The sequence below is a fragment of the Microcaecilia unicolor genome, chromosome 11 (genome assembly GCF_901765095.1).
Source record: "Microcaecilia unicolor chromosome 11, aMicUni1.1, whole genome shotgun sequence".
In the NCBI taxonomy this organism is placed as follows: domain Eukaryota; kingdom Metazoa; phylum Chordata; class Amphibia; order Gymnophiona; family Siphonopidae; genus Microcaecilia; species Microcaecilia unicolor.
Genome location: NC_044041.1, coordinates 169,686,484 through 169,702,162, shown reverse-complemented (window position 1 = coordinate 169,702,162; position 15,679 = coordinate 169,686,484). Strand labels below are relative to the sequence as shown.

Sequence of the window (15,679 nt, the reverse complement as noted above, 5' to 3'; positions counted from 1 at the left end):
ATAGAATCCGGGGGTATATACGTATAGTGCATGCTCTCCTTAAAGAGCGCACTCTATTTGTGCATAATGCATGCTTTTTCCCGATAGCTCGTGCATGCCCAATAGTTCATTCATGTGTACTGATTTGCCCATATGGATGCATCAGGAATAGGTATAGAAGGAAGTGGGATTTTGACCACGGCAAAACAAAACCTGGAGAGATGGATCTTAAAAGTTGTGTCGAGTCCTTTTTTTCATCAATAAACAAGTACTTTTAATAAAGTATTTTTTTGGACACCTTTGATGTGAGGTTGTGTGGTCTCCTCCACTGTTTTGTTTTGCCTGTGTTGGACCTGTGGAAGATAGTTCTTCTGTTTTGTCTTTTCTTAGTGTGTGTTCTTGACGACAATTGTTTGAAAACAAAAAAACCCACATGAACAGAACATGAAAAGGCTTTGGGTGCCAATCCCTAATATTATATATATATATATAATATAAAATGGTTTGGGATTTGCGTTGCAAACCATACAAGAAGAGACTTGCCGACCTGAACATGTATACCTTGGAGGAAAGGAGAAACAGGGGTGACATGATATAGATGTTCAAATATTTGAAAGGTATCAATCCGCAAACAAACCTTTCCCGGAGATGGGAAGTAATGTCAGGAAGTATTTTTTCACAGAGAGGGTGGTGGATACATGGAATGCCTTCCTGCGGGAGGTGGTAGAGATGAAAACGGTAATGGAATTAAAACATGCGTGGGATAAACACAAAGGAATCCTATTTAGAAGGAATGGATCCACAGAATCTTAGCAGAGATTGGGTGGCGACGCTGGTAATTGGGAAGCAAAACCGGTGCTGGGCAGACTTCTACGGTCTACGCCCTGATCATGACTGAATAGATATGGATGGGCTTGAGTGTAAATTTTAAGGGGCTTCAATGTTGACTTCAGAACTTTTAGTACAAGAAGAGTGCTGGGCAGACTTCTACGGCAAGGACAATGAGAATGGCAAGGACAAATCAAACTCGGGTATACATATAAAGTATCACATACCATGTAAAATGAGTTTATCTTGTTGGGCAGACTGGATGGACCATGCAGGTCTTTATCTGCCGTCATTCATTCATATTCTCTCTTTCTCTGTCTCTCTGTCTCTCTCTCTCTCTATATATATATTATTATTTATTGCATTTGTACCCCACATTATCCCACCTTTTTGCAGGCTCAATGTGGCTTACAGAGTGTTGTTATGATATAGTCGTTACATGATTTTACACATAGTCGATAATAAGCTGAAGGTAAAGAGGGTTTGGCTGGGAAGGTGTTAGGTAAGGTCGTGTGAGAGGTGTTTTTTTGATGTACTTGGGTGGTTTAAGGAGTGATTTGTTTCATTGAGGATGTTTTTTGTAGGCTTTATTGAAGAGATGTGTCTTCAAAGCTTTATGAAAACTGGTTAGGTTATCCATGGTTTTCAAGGCCGAGGTTAATGCGTTCCAAAACTGTGTGCTTTTGTACGCAAAGGTTGTAGCATAGGCCTGTTTGTATTTCATTCCTTTACAGCTGGGGAAGTTCAGATTAAGGAATTTGCTGGCCGATCTTTTGGCATTTCTAGGCGGTAAGTCCACTAGGTTTAACATATATATACACGTTATAAACCCCATTTAAAATGACATTAGCGTCCAAGATATTTGACCAAGTTCTAAGTGAACCTGTATTATATTGGGTCTTCAGGGTAATATTAATAGATAAAAATAGAAATGGTGGGCCAACCCTTGACCGCATTATAAATAATCTCACATTACATTTAACCATATTATATAGGGTCTGCAGTGTATACAGTACATATGTATGCATGTGTTTATAGATTTCAAGTTTCACTTCAAGCAGCTCAAATTCAGGGAGGTGAAAGTAAGTGGGTTAGCATTGGATTCTACCAAGCAGACACCTTGCAGTATATATTGATCATAACTTCAACTGCACTGGGGAGTCTTTATCCAAACAGTAACAGGATGTAAATGTGTGGACAGAAGTCCATCTTCCATCCTTGCAAATCTCTTCCATAGTGACTGACCACAGGAGGGCCACAGATCTTTCATGGCTTTAACACTATGAATCATGCCATGTACATCCAGAAACAAGCCTTAATCCAAAAGAGAGGCAAATGAAACGCAATCAGTTGTATGTAGAAAAGGAAAGATAATGAGCCACCAGTGTGCTAGATTCACCTGCGACCAACCGCACTTATAGAGAAGTTGTCCTTTCTTCTGTGTTCCAAAAATTTGATCCTCTGACAATTGACATTAGACCTCTGATGCAGGCATCTGCCGAAATTTGGCCACATAAGGTTTGTTATTCAGTAAACTTTCATCTACCATACTGGTGACTCATCATCTTTCCTTTTCTACATACTCTAGAAACGAACCTGCCTGCCATTACAGAAAAAAAATGCAGTCTGTTAGCCATTGGACATGGACTGCCAACTGGGTAAATGCTGATGAATATTGAGCTAAATTGGCTAAATACTGCCAACCGGGATGTTCAGCGGGATTGTAGATAGTTCCTGCTGAATATCCTAACAGATGGTCCGCACTAGCCGGATTATGCCAGGATGGTCTGTGGGTGGTCCCTAATTATCCAGTCAGTGGACTGAATATTGCCACTGTCCAGATAAAGACTGTTCTAACTTTATCAATATTGCTACTATCCGGCTAGGACATAACATAGAATAGCCATACTGGGTCAGAACAATGGTCCATCTGGCCCAGTATCCTGTTTTCAACAGTGGCCAATCCAGGTCACAAGTACCTGGCAGAAACCCAAATAGTAGCACCATTCCATGTTACCAATCCCAAGACAAGCAGTGGCTTCCCAGGTCTGTCTCAATAGCAGACTATGGACTTTTCCTCCAGGAACTTGTCCAAACCTTTTTCGACCCAGATATGCTAACTGCTGTTACCACATCCTCTGGCAATGAGTTCCAGAGCTTAACTATTCGTTGAATGAAAAAATATTTCTTCCTATTTGTTTTAAAAGTATTTCCATGTAACTTTATTGAGTGTCCCCTAGTCTTTGTACTTTTGAAAAAGTAAAAAAAAATTGATTCACTTCTACTCGTTCTACACCACTCAGGATTTTGTAGACTTCAATCATATCTCCCCTCAGCTGTCTCTTTTCCAAGCTGAAGAGCCCTAACCTCTCTAGCCTTTTTTCATATGAGAGGAGTTCCATCCCCTTTATCATTTTGGTCACTCTTCTTTGAACCTTTTCTAATTCCTCTGTATCTTTTTTGAGATACTGCGACCCAAATTGAACACAGTACTCAAGGTGAGGTTGCACCATGGAGTCTGGGACGTCTGTGCCAGTACTATCTGGATACCAGCTCTCAATGTCTAGGCCCTTTTTCAGTCTTTTGAACTGGTTTTGGCTGCGACATGTGCTTAAAATAAGATCGAATGGAGCTGTTGATCTTGAAGAGAATTTTTGAATGCTTTATGATTAAAAAAAAAAAAAGGTTGGAGGTTTTTTGGACCTATGAACGACAAAAGATATGCCACTACATAGCTGCTTTTGTAACAAGGAAAAAGATGTCTGAGGTCCTTATCCTCTGAAATAAATAAATAAATTGCATAAAAAAAGTTAATCAAATCAAATATGGTGGAAAATATTGGAACTACCTGGGTGTAAATTTATTTAACCCAGTTGTTTTGTGTGTTGTACACAGTGCTGGTTGGGTGGATTGTTTCCTTTTGAGTTTTTATCTGTTTTCATTCAATAAAAGCCATTTGCACAGTTGCTATAATTAAATATTTCTTTAGCAGAGGTAGCATTTTTTTTGTGTCCTCTTTTTGTTGTCTCTGCAAATATAGTAACCCTAGCTGTGGCAGCCATCTGGTTAGACAGTCTATGAATCTATCTCCTCTAGGACTGGAGGGCTAAGTGGATGGGTATAGGGTAGAGAATAACACGGGGACAATGTTTGGCCCCATCTCTGTGGGTTCTGTCCCTTTCCCCCCATGCTCTGTCCTCATTTGCACAAGCCTCAAACACAAGAAACTGAAACAACGAGAAACTGAAATAACCCCACCACCACCACCCTCTACCCTTCCGATCCCAACAATAGCTAACTTGGGTGCTACCCCAAGGAACCCTAATCCACTCTGTTAAAATGTCCAGGGGGGACAAAATACAACCCACTCTGTATACCCTAGCGGGGGAAAAATATGCTCTATGAAGCACTGTTATTATTCATCCACAGATTAAAAACTCATAAGTCATCAACAATCTCAGGATTCAGTCTAGCTCTCTTTTCTTCCACAGTCCTTCCCACAATAGAAAATGTCCTGGTATTAGGAATACACAGGATCTGCTGTGCCAATTTTGCCAGTTTTGGCTAACACTTTTGCTTGTTTTTCCAAAAAAATCGAAACATCATCGTCTGTATCACTCAAGCATAAATAACCGGCCAATTCATTAACAATAGCCTTCAAAGGAGGCATTGTTCCATAAAAGTCACTCAAAAAACCGCTAACATTAATGTTTATTCTTTTGGGGGTGGGTGGGCTCTTCCGCAGATGTGACGCTTTCTGGGAACGTGGATTGTGGAGGATTCTGGGTTGTTGATATTGATGGACTTGAGCTTTCCATTTTGATCTAGTTTTGGTACAACCTTCCAAAGATTTGGTTGCCTGTGTTTTTACATCATCTGGGAAGATACTTGGATTGTCTTTCAGACGTAGGTGTAGATGAGAACCAACACTGTGTAGTGGATGGACAGGAAAATAAGTGCCAGTTAAGAGTTGGAAATGCTCCGTGAAGCCAGCAACAACGGATGAATCTGTTGCAGTAAAAGTAAGATGCTTAAGCAACTGGTCATGTGATGGAAGGAAGTTGCAGGTGGTAGGAATCTGATCAGCAGATAAGACTCATGTTGCCACATCAAAGGCAGACAAGACACAAATTTAATTTAATTTAATTTGGCATTTTTAACCCGCTTTACCAACACGTTCTAAGCGGTCTACATTTAACAGTATGTTATCAAAAGATTAGCTAATATTCAGTAGTAATAACTTACAGTGGAACTGTTCTGTATACAGTAAACAATATTACATTACATCTTATTAGCTAGACATGGTTGAGCATAATTGTTTATGTAAAATCATATTTAATATGAAACTTAATAGTCTTTGAATGAAGACCCTTTGCCATTTTTATCGGGAAGAGTTTAGGTTCCATGTGATGTGTCATTTAACAAGGCTTCATTTAAATACAGCCTGTTTAAGGCTAATCTCAGGCTTTTAGAGAATGACATAGGGACAAAGTTTGTCCCCATCCCCGTGAGCTCTTTCCCTGCCCCATCCCTGTGTCATTCGCTAGTACAGCGATACAGAGCCTGTCACTTCTGGGCCTGGAGGGGAAAAAGAGATAAGTACAAGGATATAAAACTTGTATTGTCTAAGACTGAAGGGTTTGAGATATGGGCACAAGGATACAGAGTCTGCACCTCTAGGACTGGAGGGTCAGAAAATAAGTACAGGGATACACAACCTGTCACCAGCGGCGTAGCTAGGTGGGGCACCAGGGGAGCAAGCACTCCCCCAAACGGACTTCCGACAGCGCCAGTGCCTACTTTTCAGGCGGTCTGTCGTTCTTACACAGTGCGCACGCTCAATTAGTCTACTCTCCGCTCCCCCCTGGTGTCACAACCTGGCTACACCTCTGCCTGTCACTTGTAGGATACAGAACCTGTCACCTGCAGGATACAAAACTTGTTTTGTCTAAGACTGAAGGGCTTGGTATATAGGCACAGGGATGCAGAGTTTGCCACCTCTAGGCACAGATAGCTATGGATGCATCTCAAGGTTTAAATGCTACAGAGGTTTAAGAGTGGCAATTACTTTTGCCCAGTTTCCATGGACTGATGTTTGGTTAACTGAAGCCATCCACAGCCATGGAAATAACACGGTGTCTCAGCTTGTGACCGATATCTCTTTTGCCCTACAAAAGGTAGTAGAGTAGGACAGCCTCCTTGATAGGATAGTGCTGTGTCTTTTCTGTAGCCAAGGTGGGGGGTGAGGGTGGAGTGCCAGAGTTTGTGAAAGGTAGATTGCACTTTTTTTGTGCTGCACTAATTAGTCTGTATTTGGGAATCTAGGCTTCATGGGCTTTTTCCTGAGCAGGCTCGGGTTTCTGTTTGATGCTGGTGCATTGATGGGGATTCCTTTCTTCCTGCTCTGCTCTTAATCTTGCAGGCCACCCTTCCTGTTTACAGTTCACGGTAAACATGACGGCCGCTGTGCGAACCTATCGCTGGCAGTGCATCGAGTGCAAATCGTGCAGTCTGTGCGGCACCTCGGAAAACGACGTGAGTGTCCAGTCTCTTGTGTGCAGAAGGAGGTGGAGATGAATGGTGCGAGACTTGGGGGGGGGGGGGGGGGCAATAGGGAAGGAGAGAGACAAAGAGCAACATGCTATGGGGATGTGTTAACCATTACCTGACTGGATTAGAAGTTTTCGAATTAGACTGATTCCTGATTTGGGGGTCATGCAAGAAGTGGCAGGTCCCCAAAACTGCTGGGTTTGAAAAGTGTATAATTCTCTGCTGGTTTTTTTTTTTTGTTTTTGTTTTTATTTGGCTGGGGCGCGATGTGGGGTAGGACCAGCTTCTCTTCTGTGATGACTGTGACCGAGGTTACCACATGTACTGCCTGAGGCCTCCTATGTGTGAGCCCCCTGAAGGTAAGACGCTCCCACCCCACCCCACTCCACTCCACTCCCTTCCCTAAGCATAAGTTCCCAAATTCTATAAATAGCACCTTAACCCCTCCTTTTTACTAAGCCGCACGGCAATGCTGACACAGCCCATTCGAAGTGAATAGGCTGTGTTGGCATTACCGCACCGACAGCTGCTAGTGCGGCTTAGTAAACGGGGGGAAGAGGTGTAAGTTAGGTGCACAGTTGGGCACTGGCATAACTTAATTTGCTAGTTGGTGCTAAATTGACTCTTAATTGGTAAGAAGCACCAATAATTGGCAATACTTTATAGCAGTGGTTCTCAATGACCTCGGGACACACGCAGCTAGTCAGGTTTTCAGGATATGAATATGCATGAGATAGATTTGCATACAGTGGAGGCAGTGCATGCTAATTTACCTCATGCATAGTCATTGTGGATATCCTGAAAACCTGACTGGCTGGGTGTGTCCCCAGGTCTGGATTGAGAAGCACTGCATTATAGTTATACACATAATTGACTTATGCCCCTAGTGCCTAATTCCTATGGCACAGAACTGAGGAGGAGGGGCATGAACAGGTTAGGGGCATGCAATGCAATTAGGTCCGATGTTATAAAATACTGACATTTAGACACCTAACTGCCAGTACTTAGGCACTAAATCCAATAAAAAGGACCAAATTGTTTCCTATACAGGGACCTATTACTGGCTAAATCCAGAGGTCAATATTCCATCCTCATTCTTCTTGATCTTTCCGCTGCTTTTGACACTGTCGATCACAGCATACTTCTCGATACCCTGTCCTCACTTGGATTCCAGGGCTCTGTCCTTTCCTGGTTCTCTTCCTACCTCTCCCTCCGCACCTTTAGTGTTCACTCTGGTGGATCCTTTTCTACTTCTATCCCTCTGCCTGTCGGCGTACCTCAGGGTTCTGTTCTTGGTCCCCTCCTCTTTTCTATCTACAGTTCTTCCCTTGGTTCATTAATCTCATCCCATGGCTTTTCCTACCATCTCTATGCTGATGACTCCCAAATCTACCTTTCTACCCCTGATATCTCACCTTGCATCCAAACCAAAGTTTCAGCGTGCTTGTCTGACATTGCTGTCTGGATGTCTCAACGCCACCTGAAATTAAATATGACCAAAACCGAGCTTCTCATTCCCCCCCCCCCCCCCCAAACCCACCTCCCCGCTGCCCCCGTTTTCTATTTCTGTTGATGGCTCTCTCATTCTCCGTGTCTCCTCAGCTCGAAACCTTGGGGTCATCTTTGACTCTTCTCTCTCCTTCTCTGCTCATATCCAGCAGATTGCCAAGACCTGTCGTTTCTTTCTTTACAACATCCGTAAAATCCGCCCCTTTCTTTCCGAGCACTCTACCAAAACCCTCATCCACACCCTTGTCACCTCTCGTTTAGACTACTGCAATCTGCTTCTTGCTGGCCTCCCACTTAGTCACCTCTCCCCTCTCCAGTCGGTTCAAAACTCTGCTGCCCGTCTCATCTTCCGCCAGGGTCGCTTTACTCATACTACCCCTCTCCTCAAGACCCTTCACTGGCTCCCTATCCGTTTTCGCATCCTGTTCAAACTTCTTCTACTAACCTATAAATGTACTCACTCTGCTGCTCCCCAGTATCTCTCCAAACTCGTCCATCCCTACACCCCTTCCCGTGCACTCCGCTCCATGGATAAATCCTTCTTATCTGTTCCCTTCTCCACTACTGCCAACTCCAGACTTCGCGCCTTCTGTCTCGCTGCACCCTACGCCTGGAATAAACTTCCTGAGCCCCTACGTCTTGCCCCATCCTTGGCCACCTTTAAATCTAGACTGAAAGCCCACCTCTTTAACATTGCTTTTGACTCGTAACCACTTGTAACCACTCGCCTCCACCTACCCTCCTCTCCTCCTTCCTGTACACATTAATTGATTTGATTTGCTTACTTTATTTATTTTTTGTCTATTAGATTGTAAGCTCTTTGAGCAGGGACTGTCTTTCTTCTATGTTTGTGCAGCACTGCGTTTGCCTTGTAGCGCTATAGAAATGCTAAATAGTAGTAGTAGTAGTAGTAGACATATAAACTAACCTTGATAGTAGTCCCAGGCATATGTTTTTTTTATACAAACTGCAGCGACAAACTCAATCGCATTTCAAAATACCTTCATCATTTTCTAAATCTTCATCCATTCCGACCCTCCACTTATAATATGATCACTATACAACTTTGTATTTGTTATCCACCGACTGGGCAAACGCCTTTGACGGTACTATGTAAACCACATTGAGCCTGCAAATAGGTGGGAAAATGTGGGGTACAAATGCAACAAACAAGCAAATAAATAAATAAATGTATTTTGCAACTTTTTATAACGTGCTGTGAACTCTGATGGTATTAAAATGTTGAAAACATAAAAAGTTGCAAAATACATTTAGAAAATAATGAAGGTATTTTGAAATGCGATTGAGTTTGTCACTGCATTTTTTGTAAGAAAATATATGCCCGGGAAACTTATCAAGGTTAGTACTTAGGTACTGGCATTTACTCCAGCCTTTGAGCAGCATAAATGCATTCGCCTAAAGTGAGGCGTGAGAATGCAGACTTCCTCTAGTACTCTGTAAAGGCATTTACACGCATAATTGCTGTTACAGAATTTTTGCTTAGCACCCAGCGGTTTTGCACCTACCTTTGGGTGACCTTTATTGAATTTTATCCCAAGGTGTATTTCTAGACTTCCCTTCCAGCCTTTTCAGGTTATCACAAAGGGTTCATTTCACTTGCTGCACTTTCCTATGCCAGTGAGAGCAGCACATACCCTAGTACAGGGTCCATTGACTTCTTTTACATTGGGGTGCTGCCATACTGTGAAGTCTCGTGATCCCTGATTCCTGCTTGCCCTCCTCAGGGTTTACTAGTCCCATCCCCAATCAGATTCAACCCTTCAGTGGTCCTTCAGCCCCCACCCACCCCCACTGACGCTCTGCCTCCTGGATATTGGAGCACTAGCCGTGCACTCAAGAGAAGGCAGTGAGTGAAAGCCTGTGTTCACAGGCTCCATCTTTGGCATGGGATATGGGCCAGCTGACATAGTCCCTCCACTCCAGGGGTCCTCAAGCCAGGCCTCAGGACAAACATAACTAGTCAGGTTTTCAGGATACCCACAATGAATATGCAAGAGATAAATTTGCATGCCTTACCTCGATTCTATGCATATCTCTACATGCATATTCTTTGTAGGAATCATGCAAACTTGACTGGCTGGGTGTGTCCCGAGGACTGGGTTAAGAACTGCTGCTCTACTCAGTTTTATATTGATAGCACCGGAGGAGCCCTGAGGGGCTGGATAGGAGAAGAAATAGAGGGCTAAGGGGGGAAGAAGATGTTAGAGATTGGATTCAAAATTTTGAGAAAAAAGGTGGAGATGGTGATGCTAACACAAGAGGTGCTTTGAGGTAGCAAAGCCAAACTTTTTTTGCCGTTCTTGTCTCTATTTCCCTCTTCTAAGCTAAATGCTCTGTCTCTTGGTGGATTGATATTACTGCTGCAGACCCAGATTCCTGCCTGTCCTTTTTTTCCTCTACTTTCTCTCCTCTCTGACCAAAATCCAACCACAGATGCAGCTTCTGCCTATTAAATCTTCCAAAAGACTCAAAAGATGACTCTCCATCTAGGGAATGTCCTTTGCTTTTAGTATGTAAGTATGCCTGATATGGACCCTTGTAAGTCACATGACTTAAGGTTCCTTGCCTAAAGAGCTGACAGAGGCCACGGAGTGATAGAGTAAGGGTTGTGGTAGCGGTCAATTAAGGTTCTGAGTCTCCAGTTTTCCCAGAACTGTGCTTTAACCGCTTGGCCACATAGGTAAAACCCTCCACAGAACCACAGTATTTATTCTTGTAGTGCCTTAATGCCCCCGCCCACCCCAACACCTCCTTCCTTCCTGGTCAACAAAGTGAGCCCAAAATATCTGATTTCTTTCACTAGCAGGGATAGGTCTATCTCTGACCAGCAGTACCGGCTCTGTTCCCCCCTTTCCTTTACAACTCCACTTCTCAAAATAAATAAATATGGGTTGGAAAGTGCCTGTTCTGAGTATTGCATAGAGGCAGGTTTCATTGTGTGACTGTGTGGGTAGAGTGTGTATCAGGGTTGTGTGACTGTTTGGGATAGAAGATGATGCTGATGATCAAGTGCTGTCAAGTTAAAGATGACTCATGGTGACCCTATGGACTTCCTCCAGTGTGCTCTATCTTCTATTTGTCTCTGAGGGCTATTCAAGGCATATTCATAGTCAATGTAATTGAATCATTCCATCTTGCTGCTGGTGTTTCAATGCCTCTTTTACCTTCAAACTTGCCAGAATATTAAGTAGATTCCTTACAGAAGAATATGTCCAAAATAAGTCTGGTTATTTGGGCCTCAAGGGTGGAGATCAGATCCAGCTGTTTCTCTGTAGTTGTCCATGGTATTCACAAGATTCTCAGAGAACACCTCATCTCAGTAATGGCTGGACGAGTGTGTAAATGGTTGTGGGGTGGAAGGGAGTCATCCTCCCTTTTATTTTCCCTCCCCTCTTATCTAAGAACAGAAGAAAAGCAAAGTGAGAGATGACATAGGGGCCAGAGCCCACCACCCAAGAGTCCAGGTTCGATCAAGAGTCCATCAAACCCAGTCTCCTATCTCTGACAGTGGCCAATCCTGGGCGCTAGGAAGTACTGAGTAGATCCATTGTTTATAGTTTCCTCTCAAGGCATACCTGCTTGGCTAAGAGAGTATGGACTTCTCTTCTAGGAACTTTCCAATTCCCTTTTAAGGCAATCTGTACCAGAGGACTATAGTTAACACCTTGAGCATAAAGTCTACAGCTTAATTGTTCATTGAGTGAAAAATACTTTCTCCAATTTGTCTTAAATCTGCTACATGTCCCCTAGTCCTGGGGCAGTCTCAAGTTGTAAATAACAAGGTCCCTATTTACCTGTTCCACTCCACTCATGATTTTGTAAACCTCTCTCATATCCCCTCTGTTATCTCTTCTCTAAGCTAATCAGGGTTCTTCTGATTTTCTACAAGAAGAAATCATTCCATTCTCCATCAATCTGTCACTCTGTACTTTCTCCACTTCTGATAAGTAATGAGATGGAGCAATGAACAGCTGTACACAGTATTCAAGATGCGGTTACACCATCCATCTACGCAGAGGCTCTTTCCAAATAATTCCTGCTATACTTCCACTCCCTCCTGACCTGCTCTTCTTGCTCCTGTTGTGCTGCATGGGGGACATGAACCCAACGAGCACTTGAAGCCATAGTCTAACTGCTACTGGTCCTCCATTGTCTTCCACCAGCAGGAATTCTTGTCAAAACATGAGACCAGCTGTGCCACTGCCCTGATGCCACTTCTTCATTTGACAGATGCCAGAGCCAGCACAAGCTCAGCTGGCAGGACATTGCCTCCCTGCCATTCCTATGCTGCCTCTTCTTTCCTCTTTGCATGCCCTGGAACAAGTAGGTTTCATAACAGGAGACTGCATGATGTCACAAGGCTGAAGCCGATCTCCACCCAAGGAGGTTTTAATTCTCCCCAATTCAGCTGCTGCCATCTTGGTACACCCAAAACAATAAAATGTATAGGGCAACGCTCCGCCTACTGGCTTCAGGCCACATAATGGGCCATATAGGCTTATGCCATCTCCTGCTATCAAGCCTCCTTGCCCTAGAACATCCTCGGCTGGTGGGTTTTGTGCCACTGGTTCCTTGCCGAGCTGCCCACTGGCTCTAGCACAGTCATGGGTGGCAGTGTCTGCTGTCAGAGTTCCATCTCTACCCTTGTTGTCTGTCTGTCTGCCCATGTGCAGACAGAGGGATGCACTCTTGATAACAGGTGCAATTGTCTGCTGCAAAACGTGCCTAAAAAAAATCTAGCAGGACTTTGACAGACACAGTCATTTGGAGCTAAGGTTAGTAGACACAAGGCAGGGTTAAAATGTGTTTTCTTGAGAAATATTTGTGCCTTATAAGAAAATGATTTAGCTGAGAATAAAAACCACAGAACACACACACAAGAGTTTCTGAACTCAGGTTTCAACTATGTTGGCACTTTGGCTACTGTCTTCTGTAACATTAATTTTCCATTGTTAGATTCAGAGCTCCATTTTACATAGAATGTAGAGATCAGAACGGAGACATCCAGTGAAATGTTCACCATTGCAGTAGTATTTTAGAAAAGGATCTGCTGATGCAGAGCCTTTTCCATAATACCTGAAGGAGTGCACATGTATCTGTTGGACAGGCAACAGGAGCAGCCATTTTATAAATACACATGTTGAAAATGTTGGTACTACCCTATTTCATAGCCGCCGAGAGGAGGGGGCGGGGGGGGGGGGGGGCAAAAATCAGGCCAGGCGCAGAGCTCTCTCTCTCTCTCTCCTGTTCCTGATGGGACCCAGGTGATCGTGTGCTGACAGAAACAGGAGAGAGAAAACTCTGAGGCTGGGCCCCCATTGCATTGCCTGCCTGCCTAGCAGCTGTTGGGCCCTCAGACCACCCATACTCAGTTTTGAGACTGAGCACGTGCGACCTGAGGAAAGCAGCCGCAGGGGCAGGCAATGCTGGGCAGAGGAAGGAGCTGGCCTGCCTGCAGCTGGCGGGGCCAGCCAAGGTACTTCGGGCAAGCGGCGGCGGCAGCAATGACGATTCTGCTCCTGGCCCGGCTCAGTCTCTTGGCGGCCCTGCCCTATTTTACAGAATTACACCTGTAAGTGCTACCATTGCCACACATAACCTGGGCATATCTACTTTCAAAGCTACACACCTAGAATCGTGCCAGACCTGATGTCTGCTCAGCAAAGAAGCAGCAACGTGGAGGCCAGATCCCCACTGGAGGATGTGCCAGGGCATGCATGGAGGAAAGCAGAAGTGCATAGGTGTGGCTAGGAAGGCCAGCCTTGCCACATGAGATTTTATAAGAGCTGGCATTAGGCTGACAGCATGACTTTGGTTTCAAGTCTTTTAGACATGTCAAGGGAGGTTACTTGCTTTGAAAACTGACCTCATAAGATAATGGGAAGGATTTGTGTATGGGTCGCGTGGGAATGTCAAAGAGCTAGGAGTCATTCTATCTTTCTTCATCCTTTACTTTGGTAGTGGCCTGGATAGTCTGTCTAATGACTAGACCTTTTCAGAAAATCAACCTTCCTAATTGTGGACTCTGTTGCTTTCTCTTCTGGTCTTATGCCTTTCCTTTTGTGTATTGCTATAGTTTATTTCTTACAAGTTGGGTATTTTGAAATAAACAGCATGTGGCTTTTTATGACCATTTTTTGTCCATTTCCTAGAGATCATAAATCTCCCATTTTGTAGTTTAGCAGTGTAACCACTAGACCCAGTGCTCATCTTTATTCTTCAGCATTGGTCATGTTTGTTACTAAAGTAAGATGTTGCAACCTTGTTCATATTTAGCATTAACCACAGCACTGAACAGAATTGGTGACATAAGCCAGACACAACATTTAGGGGCCACTTCCAACTTTCTCCAGGCAGGTCCGTGTGCCACAACTACTTTCACCCATTGATTTTACACCAGGTCTCAGAATACTGAAAATTGTGCAAGCAAAACATGCCCTTAGTGATCTACACTTACTTTCTCTGGCAAACAGCATGTATGTTATTACCTCCCCAGGCCCCACCCTTCCTCTAAAGCACCTTCATGAACAGGCATGTAGGTACATACAATGTGGATCAACAGCTTTTGAACACTTCACTTGCCCGTCTTAGTCTTGAACCTTAACCAGCTAAATTTCACCAGGTCCAAGATCTTGATAGATCTCAATAGAGATATGATAAAGCCATTTAAACATCTCTGTAACATAAGTACACAGGAGGTGGGACTCTTTTCAGTTGAAGGGACACTCTGGAATGAGGTGCATGGGATGAGAGTGAAAGGAGATAGACTCAGGAGTAAGCTAATGAAATACTTCTTTATGGCAAGGATAGTAGATGTGTGGAACAGCCTCCCACCAGAGGTGGTTGAGATGAGGGCTGTATCTGAACTCAAAAATGCACGTGATAAGCACATCAAAAATGCACGTGATAAGCACAGAGTATCTCTCAAAGAGAGGAAATGATTGTACAGCTTAGTGGTTGGTATGGATGGGCAGACTGGTTAGGTTATGTAGTCTTTGTCTGCCATCATTGTCTCTGTTTCTATATCCTGCATGCGCTGTTGCTGTTGTGATATGTGTAAGCTTAAAAATTCTTCAAATATCTAAATCTTTACATGCCACCCTCACCTCCTCTCCCTCCCCCCATCCTTCAATTTGCAGGAAGCTGGAGCTGTCATTTGTGCCTGAGACAACTAAAAGAGAAGGCCTCAGCATACATCACCCTCACTTAAGGCGGAGCCGGTGCCAGGAAAGAAAGCTACTGACAAAGAATGGCCCCGGGAACTCACCGTGATCATGGAGAGCCTAGACATTCCAGACCGAAAAGGCTGAACACATTGTCCTAGATTTCTTTTCTTTATTTCTGTAAATTTGGGGTAACCAGGGCAAAGGGGTTGGGGGAGGGGGGGATCGTATGTGATCTGAAAGAGAAGGACCAGCTTTCTTGTTGTTTTAACTCTGCTGTACATTTGTGCTGTATGGAGCATGCTGAGAAGCGTGCTAGCACCACAAGAGCCACTTGCTGTGTCAGACTGGAGCTGATGGCTTAGTTTTGATGTTTCTAAATTGATTGAGTTTCCCAAAATGAAAGACAGCATTTAACAGAGGCACATCAAATGTAATAGCAGGTGACTTACCCTATGGCCAACACTATGGGAGTCATTGGCTAGCACACTAGAGAGGCTGTTATAACCAAGGCGTATCAGCATTTTGTTATTTCCTGGTTTGCTGGGATTAGGCTGGCTGTCAGTGGATGATTAGAGGTATATTATCTTCAACTGCATTGTCAGAGTTAGGTTGTAGAGCAGTCAATG

At 43.8% G+C, this 15,679-nt stretch overlaps 1 protein-coding gene across 2 annotated transcripts in view; it reads left to right on the top strand.

Annotated features, from left to right (window-relative positions):
• DPF1 (double PHD fingers 1) overlaps positions 1-15,097 on the top strand; it is a 110,294-nt gene extending 95,197 nt beyond the window's left edge. For both annotated transcript variants that reach the window (XM_030218610.1, XM_030218609.1), the window contains 3 exons: positions 6,230-6,342; positions 6,635-6,716; positions 15,027-15,097. In XM_030218610.1, coding sequence (XP_030074470.1) covers positions 6,230-6,342; positions 6,635-6,716; positions 15,027-15,097 — 266 coding nt within the window. The remainder of the gene's footprint in view (positions 1-6,229; positions 6,343-6,634; positions 6,717-15,026) is intronic.
• Positions 15,098-15,679: the final 582 nt, after the last annotated feature.